Source organism: Carassius auratus, chromosome 34 (genome assembly GCF_003368295.1).
Source record: "Carassius auratus strain Wakin chromosome 34, ASM336829v1, whole genome shotgun sequence".
NCBI classification, from domain to species: Eukaryota; Metazoa; Chordata; class Actinopteri; order Cypriniformes; family Cyprinidae; genus Carassius; species Carassius auratus.
This window is the reverse complement of record NC_039276.1, coordinates 10,658,380-10,683,375: the sequence shown is the minus strand read 5'-3', so window position 1 is coordinate 10,683,375 and position 24,996 is coordinate 10,658,380. Positions and strand designations below refer to the sequence as shown.

Below are 24,996 nucleotides of genomic sequence, written 5' to 3'. Positions count from 1 at the left end.
CAAGGCATCCTAAGAAGGCTCTTAGCATGTAGCCACAAAAGGTTGTTGCTACATGGCTGCTAAGGTGTTTAGGGTCATTGCTAGGGTGATCTGGATGGTTGTTAAAATGTTCAACATGACATGGTTGCTAGTTGGATGCTAAGTTTTCTTTTTTGTACATCGAATGAAAAAAACTCCATATCTTTAACAATTCAAAAGAGATGAGGTATAATTCAGTGGACACGGTACCTGATTCTGGGCACAGTGAAGTCTGATGGCAGTTTGGAGATTTTCACCATCTGTGGTCGATTGGGGAACTTCTCAAAGATCCGTAATCGGAGAGGAAGTTTCTCTTTCGTATCAGCATTGGCTTCACTCTGTTTCAGCTGGGGACAGAAGCCAGAAGACTCATTTGAAACAAATGTTCCATTCTGTGACTCCACATAGAGACTACACATTGTGTTTTCACACATAGCCTTCAAAACATTTGGTAGACAGTCCAAAATTTACATAAGTTGTCCATTGTCCAGTTGTCTCTACTTGATTCCCCCTTTTGAAAACTCAGCTGGTCTGTACAAGTAGAATGCAAAGATAGTGTATTTTACATTCAGTTCCTCACTTCTGTTTGTTTGAGAGGACGGGGTTAGCCTGTTTGGTGCACTGCTATGAATTAATGTGCCCCTTTGAGGCTTAACTGACTTTATGTGCCATAACCTTTTATCTTTCTACATGTCTATCAAGTAACATAAAGGCCTCAGAAGATTAAGTCAGAGTACACTAGAGAATCACTTCTCATTCTCCTGTCAGAAGAAATGCATAAATTAAAGTGAATAAGATAAAACTAAGATGACAGATTGTTTCATATTTTATAAACATGCCTATGAATGCATATTAAAAGAAATCCACTGAATGCCCTGGTGATTAAAAAAAAACAACATGTAACTACAGTTTAATTAATACTAAAACAATATTCTAACTAATTAAAATGTTAAGCATTATTTGATTTCCTCTCTCTCTCTCTCTCTCTCTCTCTCTTAGAGAACAGGATATTTGTTTGGCAGCATTTAAAGCAAAACATTATGTTAAGAGAGTGCTGTTCTGCTAGGCTGCCAAGAGATGGCAGCTGCACACAGTTTCAATGCAGTTATCCATCCATTACAACACTGGCTGTCAACTAGTTTTGCTTCAGGACCTAGATTTTACATAGACGTCATTCGGAAATGCAAAATACCTAAATCGTGCACCAAAAATAAATAAATAAATAAATGAAAAAAAAAGAAATCCTTATAATATATAGACATACTGTACATTTACATTTAGTCATTTAGCAGATGCTTTTATCCAAATGTATTTACAAATGAGGATAACAGTAGCAATCAAAACCAACAAAAGGCAATAATATCTAAGTGCTGTGACAAGTTTCGGTTAGCCGTACACAGTACATACATGTGTGTGTGTGTGTGTGTGTGTGTGTGTGTGTGTTATATATGTTGGTATCTTTCTAATTAGCTTCTGCATAGTGTCGTACATTTTGGTCCAAATAACATAGACAGATATTTAAAAAAGAGATAACAATAAAAAGTGTTCTGTGAAGTGTTCTTTATAAGCCTATTTATATTGCTACTTAAATATTTATAATACTAGGCATGATTATGTGGTTAGTTATATTATATTTTCTCACAAACAATTATCGGTTTGATACCACTGCTGCAATACAATAAAATTCAACACACTGCCTTATAGGGAAGAAAAAACTGAAAATGTGTATTCAGAAATAACTTTGTCCTCACTCACACAAACAGGCTAAAACCGGTCAAACAAACAGAAATTGCACAAATATCAGAGAGCAATTAATTTAATAATAATAACAACAATAATAATAATAATAATAATAATAATAATAATAATAATAATAAACACATTGGAATTCTTTTTCCATTTGGTGTTTGTAGATAAATGATGCATTTCTGATTAGGAGTGAGAACCACCCAAATTAGGCTCTCTGATGATAGCTTACCATTAGAAATAAGTGGGCTGACCTGGACCATTAAGAAAATGAAAAGCATTTGGCAAGAGTAACCAAGAGGAGCCATCAAAAATAGAAATGCAAATAATTACATTAAATCATATTACTGTAGTATGACTCACATTTTTTTTTTTTTTCATTCATCAACTGATTTGGCCATACATTCAGACATCTGTAGTGCATCACATGATGTTCTTTCAGAGTTACAGACAGCAGGTCATGTTGCTGGAAGTGAAGCACTAGTGGAGAGAGGTTGTGCTAATGTTGCTGATAGTAAGGACAATGCTGTTGGACACTTGAGCCAAGAGAAAATGTGCTCAGCATGGGTCTTGACGATTTCAATGTATTAGGGTGAGAGTAAAAACCGACTAAGACCAAATGTGACATGCCAGTATAGTAATAATAGCTTCAGCACCACCAATATGCTGCACCCTGAAATATAACCAATTGTGAATAAAATCAGCCTAAACCAATGCATGTGGCAATTACGAAAATGTCCACAGGAATCCATTGTTTATGAACCACAAGCATGCAACAAATATTCAAAATAGTCCTTAAGTGACAAAGAATACATAGGGAAATCAACCATTTGAGGTGCTTTCATATTCTTGGCTGCTTGCTGGAAAACATAAAAGCTGCTTTAGTCTGCACTCAGGTAAAGTTTAATTTCCCTGTCTCCTATTCAAAAAATAGTCTACATTTGTTTTAGGGCATCTTTATTGTAAAACGGTGTGTTTGAAATCTTTCAGGTCCCCAAGGTTCCAATCAATAGCTCTGCACTCAGCGGGGTGGCTTCAACTCTGCACTTTACTCAGCAACAGCCTCTGATTAGCTCTCACACAGAGGAACACACGACTGCAGAGAGAACAAGCACTCCTAACTAAATTTACATCTCTCTAGTATAAATGTGAAGAATCCTCTCAGCTTTACAATGCCAGCCCTCTTGTTTATTCCAATCTGGTAGCTAAAACAAGTGTTTGTATAATTAATCACAAATTATTCAAAGTTTGAAGACATCTTTAGGTTACTGATACTTTAAAGCAAATGTTCACCCAAAACAAAGATCAAATCAAAAGAGATCAAAGAGTCCCAGACCTGTACGACTTTTACCAATAGTGTTTGGTACCATTTCGAAAAAGAATACATAACAACTTAAGTTGCACTATGTAAATCACATAGTACGTAACAAGTGTTAACTAAAACTAAAATGTTAAATGGAGAAAAAAAATATATAAAAAATCTTGACCTTCTCGACCTTGACCTTTTAGAAAACAAGATTAATAAATAAGATAACTTAAGTAAAATTCTGTTCAGTTTAGGCTGCCGCACCAAAATGACTAAAACTGAAATAAAAATTAAGTTAAATATAAATATAAAAAACAAATAAAAACTACAATAGCACACAACAAAACTATTCAATGTAAAATGAATATATAAAAATAAAAGCTAATTAAAAATATTATAACAAATATTATATAGTATATAAATAATACAAAAACAATACTGACCTAGTCACTGTAAGCCTTATCATGGAAAGATCAGTGAGATTTTTCTAAATATCTCATTTGTGTTCCACAGAAGAAAAAAAGAGAAAGCCATACTGGTTTGAGTAAATGATGACAGAAATTTAATTTTCATTTTCGAGATGTGGTAAGTACATGTGATGGAGTGCTGAACAGGTAGGCAAAGCAAAATTCAATCAGCATTGCTAGAAATGAAATCCACTCTGATCAATACATAAATCAATATGAAATATGTGAAAACATATGGGTTCACATACATTGCATACAGTGCAACAAATCATGCTGATTTGCATATTTACATGATTGCCTGTAGCTAGCTGCAGTCCAAAGGGGCTCATCTCCTGTTTTCAAAATGCATCACAAAGTGCTTGAAAATGTTGTAAACTAATTCCACATTGCACAAGGTGCAAACAACCTTAAGCCTGTTTCACACCAATGTTTTTTTCAAGTTTGTAGGTGTCAAGGTACAGAAACCAAATAATTAAATGTAAAATAGCACTGGATAGTCTTCAATGTAAAAATAAAATATACAATCAAACCTACATTTATTCAGACACCTTCAACATTTCTCACATTATTACAGTTATATATCAAAAATTATATCTGGTGTCTGAATAATTTTTGGTTTGACTGTTAAAACTACAAAGTAATTCAGTCAAGAGCAGTGAGTGATTTTATTTCATTTTCTTGGATTAACATTACAGCAGCAATTAGCTAAATTAGGCGCAGTCATATATATATTAGTGGTGGGCCGTTATCGGCGTTAACGTGCTGGGTTAACGCGAGACTCTCATCGGGCGATAAAAAAATTATCGCCATTAATCTATTCTCAAAGTTGGGTTGGGATCTGGGTCTATACTAAGTAAGCTATGATGACTTTCACCTTGATATTGTATATAACCGACTGCCTGAGGTCTGCTGCACATCGTCAGGAAAGCTTATCTTTTTCACATGTTTTTAAGCCTTACCGCTTGTCAATTTAAACATTAAAGCATCCAAACACAAGACGCGGAAAAGCTGAACAGAGTAGCGCGTGCCGTGTTAGGTGCACACGAGAGAGAGAGCCGGGTATCACGGACAGCGACACTGAACCGAGCTCTCTTCTGCGAAGTTCTCCTCGAAGTCCCTCCTGCACCTGAACGAACAAAATGCAAATCGCAGTTTGAAAAAACAAAAAGATGTGAAAGAGCACAATTCAATACTCGCGGTGTTCTGGTGTTCAGGGCTCACACAGAGGCATCTCGAGACGCTAAAAATAAACGTTTTCAAGTGCTCTTGACTACTTTGTAGTTTCAACAGTCAAACCAAAAATTATTCAGACACCAGATATATTTTTTGATATATAGCAAAACTGTAATAATGTAATAATCTGTAATAATAAGGTGTCTGAATAAATGTAGGTTTGATTGTATATTTCCTTTTTACATTGAAGACTATTCAGTGGTTTTTTACATTTAATTATTTAGTTTCTGTACCTTGACGCCTACAAACTTGAAAAAAACTTAAACATTGTTGTCATGGAACGTTCTGCTACGCCCTCCTCTGGCGGTATCAGATCCCTCTCTCCTGAATATTAGGACTGCATTTCCCAGTGTCCCTCCCCCCAATCATCCCCGTCTAACCCTGCTTAATTATCTTGATTACCTTCTAGTATTTTCACCTGCACCTTGTGTTCTCCCCTTTATATTGACTGCTATTCCCTTTTATATTTTGTGAAGTTTTGATTTACCCCTGGTCTGTATTGTTATTATCTCTGATCGTTGTGACCCTATTGAGGAGTTTATCTAAGTTCTCTACGAACTTCTGCTTAAGTTCCTTTTCATTGCCAGCCTGAGTTTATGTCAGCTGTTCTCTGCTTACTCACCTGTATTAATAAACTGCTGCAGATGGATCTAACTGACTCCGCCATTTCATCACAGAAAACTTCACCAACTCAAGATCCAGCAGAGTTTCGTCACCTCGCCAATGAGGTTTCATCCCAGGCAGCGGTGCTCGCTTCACATCAGCGGCAGCTGGTAAAACTAACCTCGCTCACAGAGGAACTTGTCAGATCTGTTCATGCACTAACCCCGCAGATTGCAGCGGCTAATCAGGCCGCAGCTCCCACCGCACCTGTCCCTCCGCTGCCAGTCGTGAGTACGATCTCAAACAATCCAAGATTATCCCTGCCTGAAAAGTATGACGGTTCACCCTCCACTTGCAAGGGATTTTTGTTGCAGTGCGAGCTCTATCTAAGCCAGCAGGCTCCAGAACATCGCACCGATGAGGGCCGCATCTTTCTCATCTGCACCCTGCTTACGGGAAAAGCGCTGGAGTGGGCAACGGCACTATGGTCAGGAGGTCAGCTCACGTCTATTTCCTATGATGCTTTTGTCATCCTATTCAGGGAGGTGTTTGAGCACCCAGCTGGAGGAAAGGATCCAGGGGAACTGTTACTCGCCCTGCGGCAAGGGAATTCCACTGCAGCGGATTACACTCTCTCCTTTCGTACGCTCGCCACTCAGACCGGCTGGGGGGAGGATCCTCTCAAACTACTATATCGGAAGGGGTTGAATACGGAGCTGCAGGGGGAACTTGCTTGTCGTGATGATGGAAAGACTCTCAGTCAGATCATGGAACTTGCCATCCGGCTCGATCATCTCATCCGGGCTCGCCGCACTCCAGTCAGGACCAGCCTGAATTTCAACCCGGTATGCACCTCAGAGCCCGAGCCCATGCAGATTGGATACACCCAGCTCTCCGAGGCGGAACGTGAGAGGAGAAGGCGCAATCGTTTATGCATGTACTGCGGTCTGGCTGGTCATTTCAGGGCTTCCTGCCCGGTGAAACCCACTTCTCGGAACCCCGCTGCGGTGAGTCCACGTTCACTCTCTTCCCAAGCTCTCATTGTGGAAATTTCGTTAATTATTAATGGGCAGGTTATAAAATCGAGGGCTTTTATAGACTCGGGAGCTGCTGGAAATTTTATTGACGCAACCTTTGCAAGAACTCATAAAATCTCTCTCCGCTCTTGTGAACCCTCTGTGACAGTGACAGCTTTGGACGGGCGCCCCCTGGGGACAGGGGAGCGCCAGTACATCACACCACCTCTCACCCTCAGCATCGGCTCGCAACATAGGGAGACCATCCAATTCTACACTATTCATTCACCACTTCATCCTATGATTCTGGGGTTTCCGTGGCTGGAGAGACACAACCCGCAAATTTCCTGGTCTGAGAGGAGGATTACCCAGTGGTCTTCGTCGTGTCTGAATAAATGCATGCCCGCTGTCCAGGGTCCTGAATTGAGTGCCAGCCCCTCCGTGGACGTTAATCTACAGGAAATCCCCGCTGTTTACCATGACCTTGCCCAAGCATTCAGCGAGCGGGAAGCCTCACACTTACCTCCCCATCGTGCTGTTGACTGTGCTATTGAGCTCCTGCCGGGTACCATGCCACCACGCGGTCGTGTATACCCCCTATCTCAGCCAGAGACCGAGGCCATGAATTTGTATATAGAGGAACAGCTTGCCAAAGGCTTCATTACCCCCTCAACATCTCCTGCTTCTGCCGGTTTCTTTTTTGTCAAGAAGAAGGATGGGGGTCTCCGACCGTGCATAGACTATCGGGGTCTCAACGAGATAACTGTCAAATACCGGTATCCTCTTCCTCTGGTCCCAGCTGCTCTTGAAATGCTCCGCACGGCCCGATATTTCCCAAAGCTCGACCTACGAAATGCTTACAACCTTATTCGTATTCGGGAGGGTGATGAGTGGAAGACGGCGTTTTCAACAACCACCGGCCATTATCAATATCGGGTCATGCCGTTCGGCCTTTCCAACAGTCCTTCAGTTTTTCAAGCGTTTGTCAACGAGATCTTCAGAGACCTGCTCAATCGGAGTGTAATTGTGTATATTGACGACATCCTGATTTATTCAGACAACCTTGAAACGCACGTTCAGGATGTGCGAGCTGTTCTCAAACGCCTCATCGAGCACCAGTTGTATGCCAAGATACAGAAGTGCGAATTTCATCAGACGCGGATCTCGTTCTTGGGTTACATCATCAGCGCAGACGGAGTTGTGATGGATGACAAAAAGGTACAAGCTGTGGTTAACTGGCCTCGTCCCACGTCAGTAAAAGAGCTTCAGCGCTTCTTGGGCTTCGCAAACTTTTACCGCCGATTCATTCGAAATTTCAGTATGATTGTGGCTCCTCTCACTTCTTTACTCCAAGGAGGAGGAGGACGTTTCCGCTGGTCATCGGAATGCACTGCGGCATTTGAGAGTTTAAAGAAGAGATTCACCACATCACCCATTCTCCATCACCCAGATCCTGAGAGAGAGTTTATTGTGGAAGTGGATGCTTCTAACACGGGCGTGGGTGCCATTCTGTCACAACGTCATGGTAGTCCAGCTAAAATGTACCCCTGCGCATTTTATTCCCGTAAACTCAATGCAGCAGAGCGCAACTATGATGTGGGCGATCGAGAACTTCTGGCGATGAAGGCTGCCTTTGAAGAGTGGAGGCACTGGCTGGAGGGGGCGTGTCATCCTTTCACTGTGCTTACGGACCACAGAAATCTGGAGTATCTCAAATCCGCCAAATGTCTGAATGCTCGCCAGGCGCGCTGGTCTCTCTTCTTCTCCCGCTTTAATTTCAGAGTCACTTTCAGACCAGGTTCTAAGAACGGCAAGGCGGATGCTCTCTCACGCCAGTTCGACAGTAAGGACGAGTGTTCTGAACCAGTTCCCATTCTGCCCTCATCTCTTATTGTCGCACCAGTACAGTGGGATATAATCACGGAGGTTTCTACAGCTCAGCAAAAACAGCCCGTACCACCGGAATGTCCGGGGGACCGCCTCTTTGTTCCTCCCGAGCTCCGCGACCGTGTCCTCCAATGGGTTCATTGCACTCCCAGCGCGGGGCATCCAGGTATCACGGCCACCACTCAGCTAGTCTCCAATCGCTTCTGGTGACCTTCCCTTCGAGCTGACGTGATCAAGTTTGTTCATCAGTGTTCCACCTGTAACATGGTCAAGTCTTCTCACCTGAAACCAGCTGGTCTCTTACAGCCTCTGCCGGTACCGCAACGCCCTTGGTCCCATATCGCCGTGGATTTTGTCACGGACCTTCCTCAGTCCCAGGGTTTCAACACCATCCTCTCGGTAATAGACCGGTTTTCAAAATCATGCCGTTTCATCCCTTTGTCTGGTCTTCCCACAGCCTTAAAGACCGCCGAGGCCCTCCTCAATTATGTGTTTCAGCTTTTTGGCCTTCCTGAGGACATTGTAACTGACCGAGGCCCTCAGTTTACTTCTCGTGTATGGAGGGAACTATGCTCAAAGCTCAATATTAACGTAAGCCTCACCTCGGGCTACCATCCTCAGGCCAACGGGCAGGTTGAGAGGTTGAATCAGGACCTAACTCGTTTCCTACGGACCTATTGCCATCAAAATCAGCAGGAGTGGAGTCGTTTCCTTGTATGGGCTGAATACGCGCAGAATTCGTTAGTTAAGCACGCCACTGGACTGACACCGTTTCAGTGTGTCCTGGGATTTCAGCCTCCGCTCTTTCCGTGGGCGGGCGAGCCCTCCGATCTCCCGGCGGTAGATTCCTGGCTTCGGCGCAGCGAGACCACTTGGGATGCTGCTCATGTGCATTTACAGCGGGCCATTCGCAAATATCAGCACTACGCGGATCGGAGGCGACGCGGGGGTCCCCGGTACCGTCCCGGGCAGTGGGTGTGGCTTTCAGCCCGAGATCTCCGTCTCAAACTACCCAGCAAGAAATTATCCCCTCGCTTCATTGGTCCTTTCAAGATTCTGCGCCAGATCACCCGGTCTCATTTAGGTTGGCTCTTCCCTCTCATTACAAAATCTCACCTACCTTTCATGTGTCTCTTTTCAGACCCGCAGTCACCCCCAGGAGAGAGGAGGGTCAGGAGGGGAACACGCAGGTGCAGAATCCTCCCATTGAGGTTGGCGGTGCGGAGGCCTACCGGGTGCGAGCAGTACTGGACTCCAGACGACGTGGTGGGGCTTTACAGTACCTTATTGACTGGGAGGGGTACGGTCCAGAGGAACGGTCCTGGGTCAGGTCGCAGGACATTCTGGACCCCTCTCTACTTACCAGCTTTCATCGTGACCATCCTGACCGACCTGCTCCCAGACCCCGAGGAAGACCCCACCGACGTTCTGGTCCTCGCTTCCGGAGCCGCTCGCAGGGGAGGGGCTATGTCATGGAACGTTCTGCTACGCCCTCCTCTGGCGGTATCAGATCCCTCTCTCCTGAATATTAGGACTGCATTTCCCAGTGTCCCTCTCCCCAATCATCCCCGTCTAACCCTGCTTAATTATCTTGATTACCTTCTAGTATTTTCACCTGCACCTTGTGTTCTCCCCTTTATATTGACTGCTATTCCCTTTTATATTTTGTGAAGTTTTGATTTACCCCTGGTCTGTATTGTTATTATCTCTGATCGTTGTGACCCTATTGAGGAGTTTATCTAAGTTCTCTACGAACTTCTGCTTAAGTTCCTTTTCATTGCCAGCCTGAGTTTATGTCAGCTGTTCTCTGCTTACTCACCTGTATTAATAAACTGCTGCAGATGGATCTAACTGACTCCGCCGTTTCATCACAATTGTGTAAATAGCACAAATAAATAAAAATAAACGAACATATAAATTAAACAATTTCAAACAGGGCCCATTGGTACAACCTTCAGAATGCGAATGAGCCATTTTAATCGAGATTAATCTAATTTATCTAATCTAATTTCAAGATCACAGTGAGATTAATCTAGATAAAAAAAAATAATCTATGCCCACGTGTATATATATATATATATATATATATATATATATATATATATATATTAGTGCTTTCAATCAATTAAAAAAATCACAAATTAATCGCTAATTTTTCTGAAATTAATCACGATTAATGCTACCTAACATCAAAGTTTTTAAATATAATTTTATATTGCAATAATTTCACATCTTCAAATGTATGTACAAACAAAATAAAGACAGTATATTTTTTACATTTGTTTAATGTACTGTTAATATATATATATATATATATATATATATATATATATATATATATATATATATATATATATATATATACAATTTTTTTTTTTTTTTTTTTTTTTTTTTTTTATGGCATATGGCCATAGCTCTTCATAATGATGAATCATATGTATCGTTTTCCATAAATCACAGAGGTGGGAGCCGTGCATCTGAAATGAATGTGTTAGCCTTGGGAAACATTAGGGTGATCCATTCATTCCTATTCGCACATTCTTCCAATTTCAGGCTCAGGTGAACCATACCAGAATATTCTCCAAGTCCCCCACCTTTCAGTAAGACAAGGGTCCAAGTTATTGAACAATTGCTGCATGGTCTGTGAAACTTTCACAAAGGAGTTCATAATAGTGTGCTCCCAACGTCATGAATGATTGATTGGTCGGTCTACAAATCCAAAACAACACTGGACCCCATTGACATTTATTATATATTATATTATATGGGATCACATAAAGATGAGCAAATGGTCTAGTGCAGGGCGACTGCATATGTAAATATCTACTGAATGTATGGGTCTATGAGTACATGCCATATAAAAACATGCATCCATCGCCGCGCCTCACTCCCGGATCATCGAAAACGGGCAAAAAGGCAGGAGCTGGTTGCTGAAGCCACACCCACCTAGTTCAATGGCAGGGGCAATCCACCTGTCACTCGAGTGGCCACGCCGTTAATTATGCAGAACTTTAAGGCTTAATGCTATTTAAACGGATGGGAGGTAAAAAAAAAAAAAAAAAAAAACACTGCCTCACAGTTGCATGAAGGGCAAAATTAGGTATATAGACCAAAATATATTTTTGTACTGCTTTAAAGGCTGTAAGGCTGTTTTTTTTTCTGCTGTAAAGATGGACATTTTAACATGGGGAGTCTTTGGGACTGACTCCCTTTTGGAGCCAGCCTCTAGCGGCCAGTCAATGAATTGCAGTTTTAGTCACTTCCTTGTTGACTTCAGAGAGAGAGAGCGTTCTCTAAATGACTAATTTGCTGTTTAAAACTCCTCATGTGAGTGTCTGCATCATATACACAGTTTAGAGTTGTGAGTGAGAGAACACAGGCTCTTCAGTGTTGCCTAAGGGGCCGTTCACATATCGCGTCTTTTGCGCGCGCAAGTTCATTATTTCCAATGTAGGCGCGCTGCATGCGCGCTCACAATGGAAGCAACGCGGTCTCGACGCACACGCGGTGCGACCGCGCACGTTTTTTCCAGGCGCGTCCGCACCGCATCGGGTTAAAAACATCTCAACTTTTAAGAATGCCGCAAGCACACCGCGGGTCATGTGACAAGAACTAACCAATGAGCTTCATCCTTTCCCGTAACAATGTTGAAAACTCAGCCAAGATGAAGGAACAGCTGCTTATAGCTGTATATGGATTGCCATTTTGAAATAAATTTAGTAGCAGAGCTACTGAGAGGGATTTTTTGTGCTGCAAATCCATTTATCCTTTGCTAAAATGTCCGCGTCTTCATGGAGAGAGCACGTCATGGTTGCTTAGCTTCAGGAGCGCTTCTGCCTGAGCGTTTTGGAAAGAAGGAGAAAACGGCGCGCCTAGCGTTTTCCACGCGTTTTTAGGCGCGATATGTGAACGGCCCCTAATCCAGCTATAAGTGTCTTTAGAATTGTATTTTCCACATAATATGACACTTAAAAAAGTTAAAGTTTGAAATTGCAGTTTAGGGTTAGCGATGCCATTATTTTATCCTATTTGCAAAAAATTTGAACTCATTTTGGTTTATTTTTTACTTTATTTTTTAGTTTTTTAATAGTTTTCATAGCAATATCTGCATCGCTGGCACTTAAACTGACAGAAAAAACCACATTCGGTAAGGCAAACCTTATGGGTCGTGGCCTAATGGTTAGAGGGTTGGACTCCCAATCGAAGGGTTGTGAGTTCTAGTCTCGGGCCGGATGGATTGTGGGTGGGGGTAGTGCATGAACAGCTCTCTCTCCATCTTCAATACCACGACTTAGGTGCCCTTGAGCAAGGCATCGAACCCCCAACTGCTCCCCGGGCGCCGCAATATAAATGGCTGCCCACTGCTCCGGGTGCGTGTGTGCGTGTGCGTGTGTGTGTGTGTGTGTGCGTGCGTGCGTGCATGCATTTCGGATGGGTTAAATGCAGAGCACAAATTCTGAGTATGGGTCACCATACTTGGCTGAATGTCACTTTCACTTATCAATGCTATCATAAACAGAAGCATTTAACACTAGTACACAGTTCTGTAGAACAAGTAGGTTATATAATTAAATAAAATACACAAACCCTAGCCATTAAGAAGTCTATGCTATTTCATTCAGTATAGTATTTACATTTTCATGAAGTCTAATCATGTTAAAAACATTCATACAATAGCAATGGTTATTAATGAAAACTATAGGCTAAGAGTAACATGTATTGTTGCATGAATAACCTTTTGAGGTTCCATTTCAGTTGGGCTGCTGATTTAGTTCTAGCATGCATGATAAACACATTACACATGCCACTCTACTCTAAACCAGACTTGGTGAACTTCCATAAGCAGCTAAGGGGTTTAAAAGGATCATTTTCTCCTTCTCATTTAGTATCTAATGAGGCATGGTGCTGCATAGGCTATAAACTCCCAGACCTCTTAGAGACACACCTTTGCCACCGGAGAGGCTGACTGGCTGAGTGTTTAGCATTGCCAGAGTGGCGCAGCATGGTAAAGGCAAACCATCTGAGGTTACTCAAAAAGCTGTTCTACAGTGACATTGAGGCAGTTCTCATGGCCAGCCATATCTTTGACTAAAGCTTCTTTCATAGACACAGCTGAATCTGATTGTTGCTCCCTCCAGTGTAACTAAATGTGGCTACTTTGCATTTATTTAAGGATTATTCAAGGATTAATGTCTGCAATTGGATGACACAGTGTCACCATCACAGTGGCCAGACTGCAGACTGCAGTCCAGATCTTTCACCCATAGAAAACATTTGGTGCATCATAAACAGGAGACAAAGAAGACCTAAGACAGTTGAGCAACTAGAAGCCTGTATTAGACAAGAATGGGACAACATTCCTATTCCTAACCTTGAGCAACTTGTCTCCTCAGTCCCCAGACGTTTGCAGACTGTTATAAAAAGAAGAGGGGATGCCACACAGTGGTAAAGATGGCCATGTCCCAACTTTTTTGAGATATGTATAAATGTTATATAACATATGTTATGTATATAATGACATAACACATTCTGATTGATGCAATTCAATGCAAACCAATCAGGTTTGAAACAAATATATCACGATATGCAGCACAAACTCAAATTTATAAATAAAAATAAGGATTTTTAAATATTGTGCAAGTTGCCCACTTCAAATGAAAACTTATAATTTCTAGGTCTTCACCTAAATCTAACACTCAGTTGGATATGAACAGAGAACATAAATAAGATTGTACAAATTCTAATGAAATTGTAAATACTCATGAAATGTTATGAAACAGTGTTGAAATATGACCAAATTCTGGTCTGCGCAGCCTAGGTGAGATCAACTGAATTGGAATGTAAGAGTAAGTACTGTAATTACTTTTTGATGAAAGACAATAAAAAAATACAAATAAATGTAAAAAATTCTTTGGAATAATGCAAACTGATGAACTGTGCATAATAAGACCAGGAAAGTGTCAAAGCAATTAAGGTCAATTTTGATTTCATGTTGAAACCTTATCATAAAAAGCCACAGGGGACCAGCATGTGTGTTTGTGTGCAAGTGTGAAAAAATGTTTATGCCACATCTTTTAGACTGGGTGTGATAATATACAAATGTGTGTACAGTATGTGTGTTTTTTTGTACATCTGAGCCCCAATGCATTTTTTTTTAGAAATTTCTGAGCAGGACCAGATGTGCTTTGTGGAGATGAGTGCAAGAGATGGGAAATTAACAGAAAACAAAACTAAAAAGAAAAAATAATTAACGGACATGATATCGTCTCTTGTGAAAAGAACACATTGTATGCTTTGACTGCTGGAACTTAATACTCTTAGAAAAGGAAATAATACAGAAGTTCAAAATTCCTGCAGTTTATCTTTGTTTCATTCAAAAACACAGCAAAAATATCATAGCCAACTTTTTTGTCTATTACTAGACCTGGATGTATGCAACAAAAATGAGTTTGCTTGGACTGGAACTCTGGAGTTTCTTTCTTCCACACTTAAATTGACTTCAAGCAGCCAGGCAGTCAGGCTAAAATATCAGTCACACGGTAACTCATTTCTGCTGGAAGGGTGAAGAAACCTGTTAAGAATCTATCTAGGTCATCTTAGAGTCTATTTTAGGACCATTAAAATGTGTCACATTATTTTCATGGCAATAAAAGATACCCAAGTAAATTTTGATTGTTTTAGTTCATAAAAAAAAAAAATGATCATAAATTTGATTATGATAGTACATTAAAAAGGAATTATATCTTTTTAGTGGGAATTTAGAAACCTTACACAATGCAAAATACTAATAAAAATAATAAACCCTACAAATAAAAAAGAAATATGATCTGACTGATATGATCCATTGAGATTTACACAGAGAACTTATATACCGCCATATGGAGCAGGGGATGTAGGCACTAGATGGCAGTGTGGTTAGACCCAAAAGACCCCAAATATCTGACACCAAGCACATAAACAGTTGACACTGTGACCTTTTCTTAAGTTCATTCTTTAGACAGTTAATGTGTCAAAGAAAACATTCATTCTGACCAGCTACAAAATAGCTTCTTCCAACAGGAGACTGTTAAAGACAACCACTGCCTTTTGATAACAGCAGCACTGCTTTGTAGAAAAAGTTTTTATGAATGGACGCTTCTTCTTCGCAAAATGACTCATAGTTATTTTATTTAATTAGTGTTGCTTGTTACAGTATTGTACTATTGCTCATGCTTAGGGTTATGAGTTTTGGAAAAATTGTATTGGTGACATTTGAAGAGCTATGCAGTGAGCCTTTATTGTCACCAAGTACTGCGGTATACTATACCATTATACATTTGACAAATGAAAGTTTGACATGCTAGAAGGTTTTGATTTAAAGTGTGATGTCTGTAGCTCTTGAAAGAGTTCAGGGACCTCAGTCAACCAGCCAACCATTGTCCCACTGCCAGATTCTCCCCCTCCTTCCCTGAGGGAAAGTTCTCCATTTGATTTCTGTCAATAAAAAGATAAACATTTCCCCTATCAGCTCTGGACACTTCTCAAGCTTCTAACAACCATCCATCCCTGCCATCAGAGAGGCCGAATGAACAGACTGCATCAGGAGATGAGGCACACAGGTGATGTGTAAGAAGCAGCGGTCAGAGAGAGAGAGACCAGCTTATTCAGGTCATGATGACACTGTTCCTTCCCCTCTCCCTCTACCTCTCCATCTCTCTTCACGCATGCACTATTGGTAGTAGTTTGGGGGAGTTTTCAGGAGTGATGATATTACTGCATCAAGGTCGAATTGCTGCAAAGTGCTCTTCTGCCATACATTATAGTTATCGACTGTGTGAACGCACTTAGACGTAAATTACTCAACAAAAAAAAATTAAGCACTAAGAAAAATTTTCCTAGAACACCAAATTAGTGTAGTAGAATAATTTGTGCTCGTGACACTGAAGAATTGAACAACTTTTTCTGTAAATTCAGCTTTGCTATGAATTACATTTTAAAATATATTAAAATATAAATTTTAGGCAGTAACAACATTTCACAATATTAGTGTTTCACTGTATTGTGAATCAAATTAATGCATCCTTGGTGAGCATAAGAGACATCTTTCAAATACATAAAAAAAATGTTTTATATAGTCTATATCATCATACTTAGGGGTCCTTGGCATCAAAAAGCCCCTGATATAAGGCACAACCTTCCCATTCATCTCAAGTAACCTCATACACAAAGATGTCTGAACAATTCATAATATAAGCGTAATTTCAAGGCATAAATGCATTATTTCAATCAGAGTGCTAACAGGGGCAAATTGCAGCCTGAACAGGTATGGACAAGTCTTGACAGAGGAAACAGGGAAGCTCATTAAACACTTCCTCTTATTTCTAGCTGATCTGTAACGTGTGGAACACACTGGATATTCATTAGCTCTCCCTCCTCTTATCCTGTCAGGTTTAATTGCTAATGATCCTTTCTGTGTGTGCAGGTGCCTGCCGTGATGCCTGACAAATTGAATCTACCCTTAAAAAATGGAGACTTCTATAAAGGAGTGCGTACAATTTCCAAGGGCGGTCCTTTATTCCGGTGGTGGTTGCTTACAGTATCTCATTCCTGTTGGTTGCAAACTACAGATGAGGATATGATGCATAGCTATGGCTAAAACACTGAGCATCTGTGACTTGTGCTGTTGCTGAGGGAATCTATGTCTGAAGTTGAGCTGGAGTCGAGACTTGTGGGTGGAGTCAAAACGGCCCTTCTGTGGCCATAATGGAAGAGCTCTATTCCATGTTTATCCATCAGTGCCTATTAATCCACAAACATCCAAGCCATTTGTGTCTGTAACTTTGAAATGTGCTTCAAATAAAGAAAAATCATCTGCCAGTATTGACAGATTCATGCCATTTTCATGAATCTCATGTACTGTAATCAGCAAATGATGATGAATGTTACCATGGGAGAATCAGATTGATTACCTCGTTGTGTGGTAAATACCACCTCTGTAGGACTGTGTGTATGTTTTTTTTTGTTTTTGTTTTTCAACACCTGTGATGGCGAATCTTGTTGAAATTATTCTGAGCAAATCTAAAAATAATTTTGTATGAGTAAGGCTTAATGCACATCTGAGAAGAAATTTATTTTTGAAAACTTTTTGGAGAGGAGCAACAAGGTCAGTTTAAGCCAGGTTTTGAGCTTTCCTTGCTAAAAACAAAAAAACAAACAAACAACCAAACGTAAAACAACAGCTTAAACCATCATAGTTTTTTTATTAAAATAAAATAAAATTAAATTAAATGTGCAGACAGCAATCAGCAATCTTTCAGTTCCTGAATTACATTAGTCATGTACTTTATAAAATATATGGCAGCTACTGTTCCACTCATTAAATGCATTTTTCTAACTGCATATTCACCTTAAATGCACGATTTTACCGACCAGTCTTGTCCTTTGAAGGGTACACAGAAGCAGCAATACTGACTCTCCTCATCTGGAGTGCTACCAAAATGAAGCTATGTGATGTTCCAACAAGTAATGAGTCACCATTTCAGTCCTCTGTCTCCACAGAGCCAGTTGTCTAATTATAGATTCTCAAACTTTAGGTTTAAAGATTTGCATTCTTAGCTGCCAGCTACTACTGTATGCCAGAAAGATCAGTTATCATAGGCAATATCAATGAATAGAGATATGGCCCATTCAAAGCTCTGAATAAATGAGTCCAACAAGCCACACTACAAGCATATCCTGAGTTTAAAATCACTTTCAAATGGCCTTAAAGAAACACAGTATCAAATAACATTATGGAATGCCAATAGATCTTTCTGACTGAAGAATTGTGAACTGTTTCCCTGTGAAAACAGTTCTATTCTCTGAGGGAATGAATGAGGGTTACAGTAACAGGCTGCTCATTTTACATAGGGAAAATAAATAAGCCATTGCTCATTGTATGGAAACTGGTAAAGTGTTTTTAAGGCACAATTGGACAATCATACAGTAATGACTCTCTATTTAAATTCAACTGTGACCCCCCCCCCCCCCCCCCCCCCACCAAAAAATAATAATAATATAATAATTCATTAATTTAAAATACACACACACACACACACACACACACACACATATTAAACGTCAAATATGGTTTGAGTGGCTATAATTGTGTTGGATTATACAGCAAATTTCTAAATAAACCATTAAAAAAATAATAATAAAATAACACCCTTAAAACCACCCGGTGATACATTCTCTAGATTTGAATTCTCTAGAACTGTCCGTGGCTTTACCTTCAATCAAAGTGAGATACTGTTCCTGTCCTTAGAGATGTGTCATGTCTGATAATTATAGCATGAAACAAGATGAAATATCTTGAAACAACCCTAACCCTACCCCTTGAATTTATGTTGCAAGATTCTTCAGAAATTAGTGTAATATGCTGATTTGGTGATCAAATTAATGCATACTGAAAAAAGTTGAAAAAGATGTTTAAACCCAAAATGTTTAAAGGGGTCCTATTATGCTTCACTTTTTCAACTTTAGATAGTCTGTAATGTTGCTGTTTAAGCATAGAAAATCTGCAAAGTTACAAAGCTTAAAGTCCATTTCAAAAGGAGATATTTTATTTAACAGAAATCCCTTTTCAAAAACTACAACAAACGACTCGTTTGGACTACAACACATATTTGTGATATCACAAGAAGGAGCAGCACTCAGCACTGTACATTGGTTGGACAGAGCTGGAGAGAGTGAGAAGTTTTAGATTCCTGGGTGTTCACATCACTGATGATCTAACCTGGTCTCACAATATTACAGAGCTGGTCAAGAAATCATGTCAACATCTGTACTTTTTGAAGAGGCTGAGGATGTTTTTTCTTTTTTTTTTTTTTATGAAGTATTCTAATTTGTTGAGATAGTGAGTTTCTGTTAAATGTGAGCCAAAATCATAAAAATTTAAAGAACAAAAGACTTAAACTACTTCAGTCTGTGTACATTTAATTTATTTAATACACAAGTTCAACAATTTGAGTTGAATTACTGAAATGATCTTATCCACGACATTCTAAACTGAAATTCACCTGTACACAACCTGGAAGAGCTGTCATAAAACCACTGTGAGGGAAAGGACAAAAACATGTCCGGTTGTTATTTGTTCAGCTAGAACTGGTTTTGCTCAATTAAGGTCAGCCTTTGAATTGTGCTTTATTAAAGCCACCTGTATTCTTGGAGAGCAATCACGTTCTAGCACTCTATTTTTTGGATTGCCCCCATGCTTGAAGGACCTATAAAATAGGCAATTTTACAGGTAGAACCGTGGATCAGTCAGCTGTGTCTGAGGTATAACTGATCTTTGCATGTGAAGATGCCTGGAGCTTGACAGCCTGGTGGACTGAAGGACCACATAGCTCATGTCATTTATTCAGAGTGAGAAAAGCATGGAGAAAAAAGAGAAATCACAGGAAACCAGTCCTTCCCTTTCAATCTACACTATTACTTTTACAATTTCTCCAATTATCATATTTCATAACACTGAATATTGTTATAACAAATTGCAAATGTAATCATGCAAATTGTGATGAGCTGCTGGTTTCTTCTCTCAAAACATTTTCAACAATTGCTGAAATATGTTGCTGATGTCCTCAAGGAGAGAGGTGGCATGCTGTTATCCACTGAGACTTCTGACCTCTAATTGCTTTGAAAAGCCATTTCCTATGATATTTGGCACTTTCATTTGCATCCTATGAAGAAGGTGCCTTGTTTTTTCTAAGTGCACTTGCCAAACGGGTCACAATTTCTCACGTTAATTATGCTATGAGTCATCGTTACCTGCATGTCACAGCCCCATAAAAAGGTAAAAATAGACAGAGAACAAGATGGAGAAGTGTACTAATTACATGGTTCACCCTGTTTGCTGATTTTCCTCAAATGCAGAGAAGAAGACACATTAAACATTTTTTAAGGCTATTATCGTGCTGGTTGATGAATTTTTTTGGTTGTATTATGATTCCATGGTTCACAGCACAGTGTCAAAGTATTACAGTATAACCCAATTTTCTTTTTAAATAGATCTTGGTAGTTAGGGAAAATCTGACACTGAATGGAGGGATTAAACAAGTTGGTTTAATTCAGATTTGCTAATTGTGCTGTTTCAGAGTTCTTCCCCCAGGAAACTAGATAGGTTTAAATATTAAAAATGTTACCGATCAAGAAACATTACAAAATATAATAAAAATAATGTATAACTGTAATACTAGTTTATTTGTTTGGTTTCAAATGGTAGTGTATGACATAATATAAGCAAAGTTAATAAATGTACTAATGTCTTACCTGTTTTAACTTTTTCAAGTCTTCATCCAACTCAAGATTGTCCAAAATAACAGCCACAAAAAGACTCAGAAGGATCTAAAAGACAAGAACATACTGAATTTAGCTTTCATTACAATTTACCAATACACCTATATATGCATTTAGAGTACTGTTTGGACAAAACAAAAAAAGACATTAGAATATATTTAAGACCATTCATTTATGAATCACATATCTTAACTGAATATCTGAAGGTCCCAGAAGTTTTAAGATATAAACACTGTGATGTGGCCTCAATATTCTCAGTAGGTGTATTGTGCTCATGGGGTGATGTTGACAGATAATCTGTTATACAAACATGAGTTCTGTCCAAGACATAGTTATAATCCATCAATAAAAATAATGTTTGATGAAATAAGATGCTGTGATAGTCATGTCAGAGCCCAAGGAAAACAAAAATGTTTCACAATAAACACAGCAAGCAGGACATGAGGTAGAGTCATGCTCAGGATAACAACAAAAATCTAAATCAATCACAGCTGACTGTGTCTTAGATGTACTCAGTGCTTTGATATTTAATGACACTTAAAAATGCATTAGGCATTGCGTCTTTTCTCTCCATCATAATTTAATTTTTTTTTTTTTTGGTGACAGGAAATGAATAAATGATTCAGCCATGTCTTGATTACATGCTCGGTCTGTTCTGTCATTAGAATGCACTCTCATTCAAATGTCAAATTTAAATGGCTGGTCCTCACTCACTCAATCTTGTCAAAAGTCAAACAAAAGGAAAAAAATCATTACGACTATAGCACAATTATATCCCAAGTACATTTTGTTCTCAACAGAGGATATTTCCAAGAAATGTGTAACATAAATCTATAGATAAAGACTTAAAGCATAAATACTTCATTATCTTTGACATGACATACAGCCAAGTATGGGGACCATACTTAGAATTTTAACCCATGCTGCCCCGAGACTCATACTCACAGCCTTTGGATTACAAGTCTGACTCACTAATCATTAGGCCATGACTTCCCATTAAGTATGCTGTAGAACTTTTTATGGTGGACTGCAATGGCAAATGTTTGCTTGTAATATCTGCAATGAGGAGTGGCAGGGACTGTGATGTGCCTGTAAAATGCCCCAAAGATGTTTTTTAAAAAGTGACATGACATTCAGCCAAGTATGGTGACCCATACTCAAAATTCGTGCTCTGCATTTAACCCATCCAAAGTGCACACACACAAGAGCAGTGAACACACACACACAGTGGGCAGCCACTTATGCTGTGGCACCCAGGTAGCAGCTGGGGGTTCAGTGCTTTGCTCAAGGGCACCTAAGCATTGGTATTGCTGGCCCAAGATTCAAACCCACAACCCTAGGGTTAGGAGTCAAACTCTCTAACCACTAGGCCACAACTTCCACCTTCTTGATCATGGTGTCTCCTCTGCCAGGTAAGTTTTTTTAAAGTATAAAAATATGGGTGAAGGGAGTGTTTGATGTAAGGTGTGAAAACTGGAAAAAAGATGTGCATAAGGATGTTTCCAGAGGCAATTTACTGATATATTTCCTAAGCAAGTGTTGTTTCTTATCTTTCTGTTCATGATTAGGAGGCAGCACAGGAATTTATCCGTGTCCACTCTATACACTATACGATTGCTTGTAGCCTAAAAAACCCCTTGGAAGTCTTTATATTTACTGACTGAAGAAAACATAGCAGACAGTACTCAACTGCTGTACTACAGAAAGTCCTTCACACAGACTGATCCACTTTATTCACATTCACTAAGTACCTTAGACATTCAGCTAGAGTGCTACATTTCTTCAAACCACACAAAACTGCCAATTAGAGGTTGGAATACTGCTTACTCAAACATCCAACCTGCTACAGAATCTCTGAATATGTTCTCTTGATGGCTAGGTAAGCCAGAAGATCAAGAGAAGCAAGGGAGGACAAAGCATGATTCATTTTCTAACAGTCTGGTTAGCTTTCAGTGGAACAAACGCAAGGTGTCTTTATTTTAGGTGCATTTGCTTTGCTGGTGTGTCGGTGAAATTGGGAACACATGGAGCATGCACAACACGTTGAACTGGTGTCCTTTATGGGATACCATAATGAAAGACAATGTCAAAAGTGATGAGGTGGATCAGGCCTCAGACAAGTCACATCACACACTGCCAGCTCTCTTGTTAGTGTAAATCTCATGTAAATCCTATGAACACATGCTCCCATAGTTTTAACCTGCACCAAAAGTTTAGTTTCTAGAATTACATTTTGAAGCCTATATTTTCAGTACACTGAAAATGTATTTAACTGGATAGCATCACCACAATACTGTATGCCATATTTTTGTAGGTTAAATCCCAGAAAGTAGTTAGAATTTAGCACTTTATAACTTCCAGTTCCATTGTCCTGAAATCAATGGATTTTTTTGATTGGGTTTTTGGTTTAAAACCTGAAATAAAAAATATTTAATATAAAATATTTTCATGTTTTATTCTATAAGATAAAATAAATTTACTTGTTTTGAAAAAGGAGGTTGCTTCCAAGTGTTTAAAAGAGACTACAGAGGTTGTCGAGGACCTTAAACATCACACTGAACAGGAAAATTAATCTAATCACTAGTCCAGTTTCTCATTGTGTTTATAATCACACTCTTAAAAACTATTATCACTTTTTTGGAAACATTATGGTGGTGACATTGAAGTCATACGACTGTGGTAAAATTAGTTTATAGCCTACGTTTACATTTTGACTTCTGGTGATTGTATGTAGGTTTCAAAATTTGTGTTAAAGTTGTGTTGTGTTAAATTGTGAAGATTATGATGATGATGAACAAAATTTGTAAAAAATAAATAAATCTAATCTTTCCTTAGTCACAAAGCTTGTTTTTTGCAGTATTGCAAAAGCCAATGGAAAAATCCAATTGGGTTTTTGTCAAGGGAGCCAAGATGATGCTAACCTTTGAGTTGGCCTATAAAAATATGTCATTATTTCAGCACTTTATAGGAGCCCTTTTTTATCTTACAGAAAAACTACAAAAAATAATATTTACCAGTGTGGCAAACAGGTGATAGAGTATGAAATATATGGCCACTACTGGAGCCCACATCGGTCCCACTGCCACCAGAGTTTGGTCCATGACATCCACCCATCCCTCCTGCGTAAGAATCTGGAACATGGACATAAATGCCTGCAAGAAAGAAAAAGGGAAACGATCAGCCTGTATTTTTTATTATTCAGAATTTTTTTTTTTTTTTTTTATCAGTCCTTAACCTTGACAGCCCAGTGCCTCATCTGGTAATTTTGAAAGTCATATGCAGTTGGAATAACATGAAGGTGTAAAAACTATTTCTGACTGAACTAAAACTTTAATAGTTCATAGGCATAATAGATAGGAATAGGTCTCATGAATTTAATAGATGGTGCTAATTGTCCTGACTCTTGATTTGACCTTTCCAGTCATTTATCAAAACAAAATGGACATTTTAAAAATGAGCAGAAGCAGAGTAACAATTTTATATTTGTCGCTTTTCCTAAATATATTCTCATGTTTATACAAGGATATTTGACTTACAAGGCAGAGCGCAACATTCACTGAAATGGATGCAAATAAAGAAAGGAAAAACTTCATCATATGGAGATATGAGACCACATTTTCATGGCCTTTTATCCATGGAAGTCAAATGGAGGTCTAAACCCAGTTGGTCCCAAGTCCGGTCACAGACACACTGTTTCTGCGTGACTGCAGATGAAGATAATTTTATATTTTGCAACAGTTCTATTGACAAGAGAGCTGGGTAAACATCATTATCTTCAATGGTTATCGTGCCACCCGTCTTGGAAATGAGCAGCATCTGTTTATGTGAGCCCCTCCAAATCCCAGCATGCATTGGGATCAGTGGAGTCCCACTAATAACGTAGGATAAAAAGACACCACTAATGAGAACCCCTCTCATGAGCATGTAGTATTCAAAAAAACTTGGAAGAGAGCACATCTACTGACAAATTAAGTATAATAATAGATTAAGAGATATTTTGGTCCACACTGGTTTCTGAATTCTTTTCTAGATTTAACCAGTGTTTTTCTGACGTGATAACTGTTAGTATTTTAGTATCTCAACTATTCAAATAAAAATGGTCAAGATACCAAGATCTGCAATTATAAGACAGATTTCAAGAACTTTATTTGCTCCTCCAAGACTAAATTATTCCATCTACTTTCTGTGTCTCAAGAAAGAGGGAGATTTACCCGTGGAAATGTGGTGAAACGATCCAAGTCCTCCACAAAGCAGAACATCTGCAGACTGATGGCAGACATCACTATGAGCAGACTGGCAGTGAACACTACTAGACTGCCGAGTTTCTTCCCTGGACCGAAAATCTTATACACAAAGTCTTCCAGTGCTGGAGAGATCTTTATTAGGCGGACCACTCGCAAAACCT

At 39.3% G+C, this 24,996-nt stretch overlaps 1 protein-coding gene across 3 annotated transcripts in view; it reads right to left on the bottom strand.

Moving 5' to 3' along the window:
* Window positions 1–24,996, bottom strand: part of LOC113053159 (sodium leak channel non-selective protein) — an 85,938-nt gene that overhangs the window by 27,942 nt on the left and 33,000 nt on the right. For all 3 annotated transcript variants that reach the window (XM_026217942.1, XM_026217944.1, XM_026217943.1), the window contains 4 exons: window positions 24,803–24,994; window positions 23,606–23,743; window positions 20,565–20,639; window positions 229–365 (listed from right to left, as the gene is read on the bottom strand). In XM_026217942.1, the coding sequence (XP_026073727.1) occupies window positions 229–365; window positions 20,565–20,639; window positions 23,606–23,743; window positions 24,803–24,994 (542 nt within the window). The remainder of the gene's footprint in view (window positions 1–228; window positions 366–20,564; window positions 20,640–23,605; window positions 23,744–24,802; window positions 24,995–24,996) is intronic.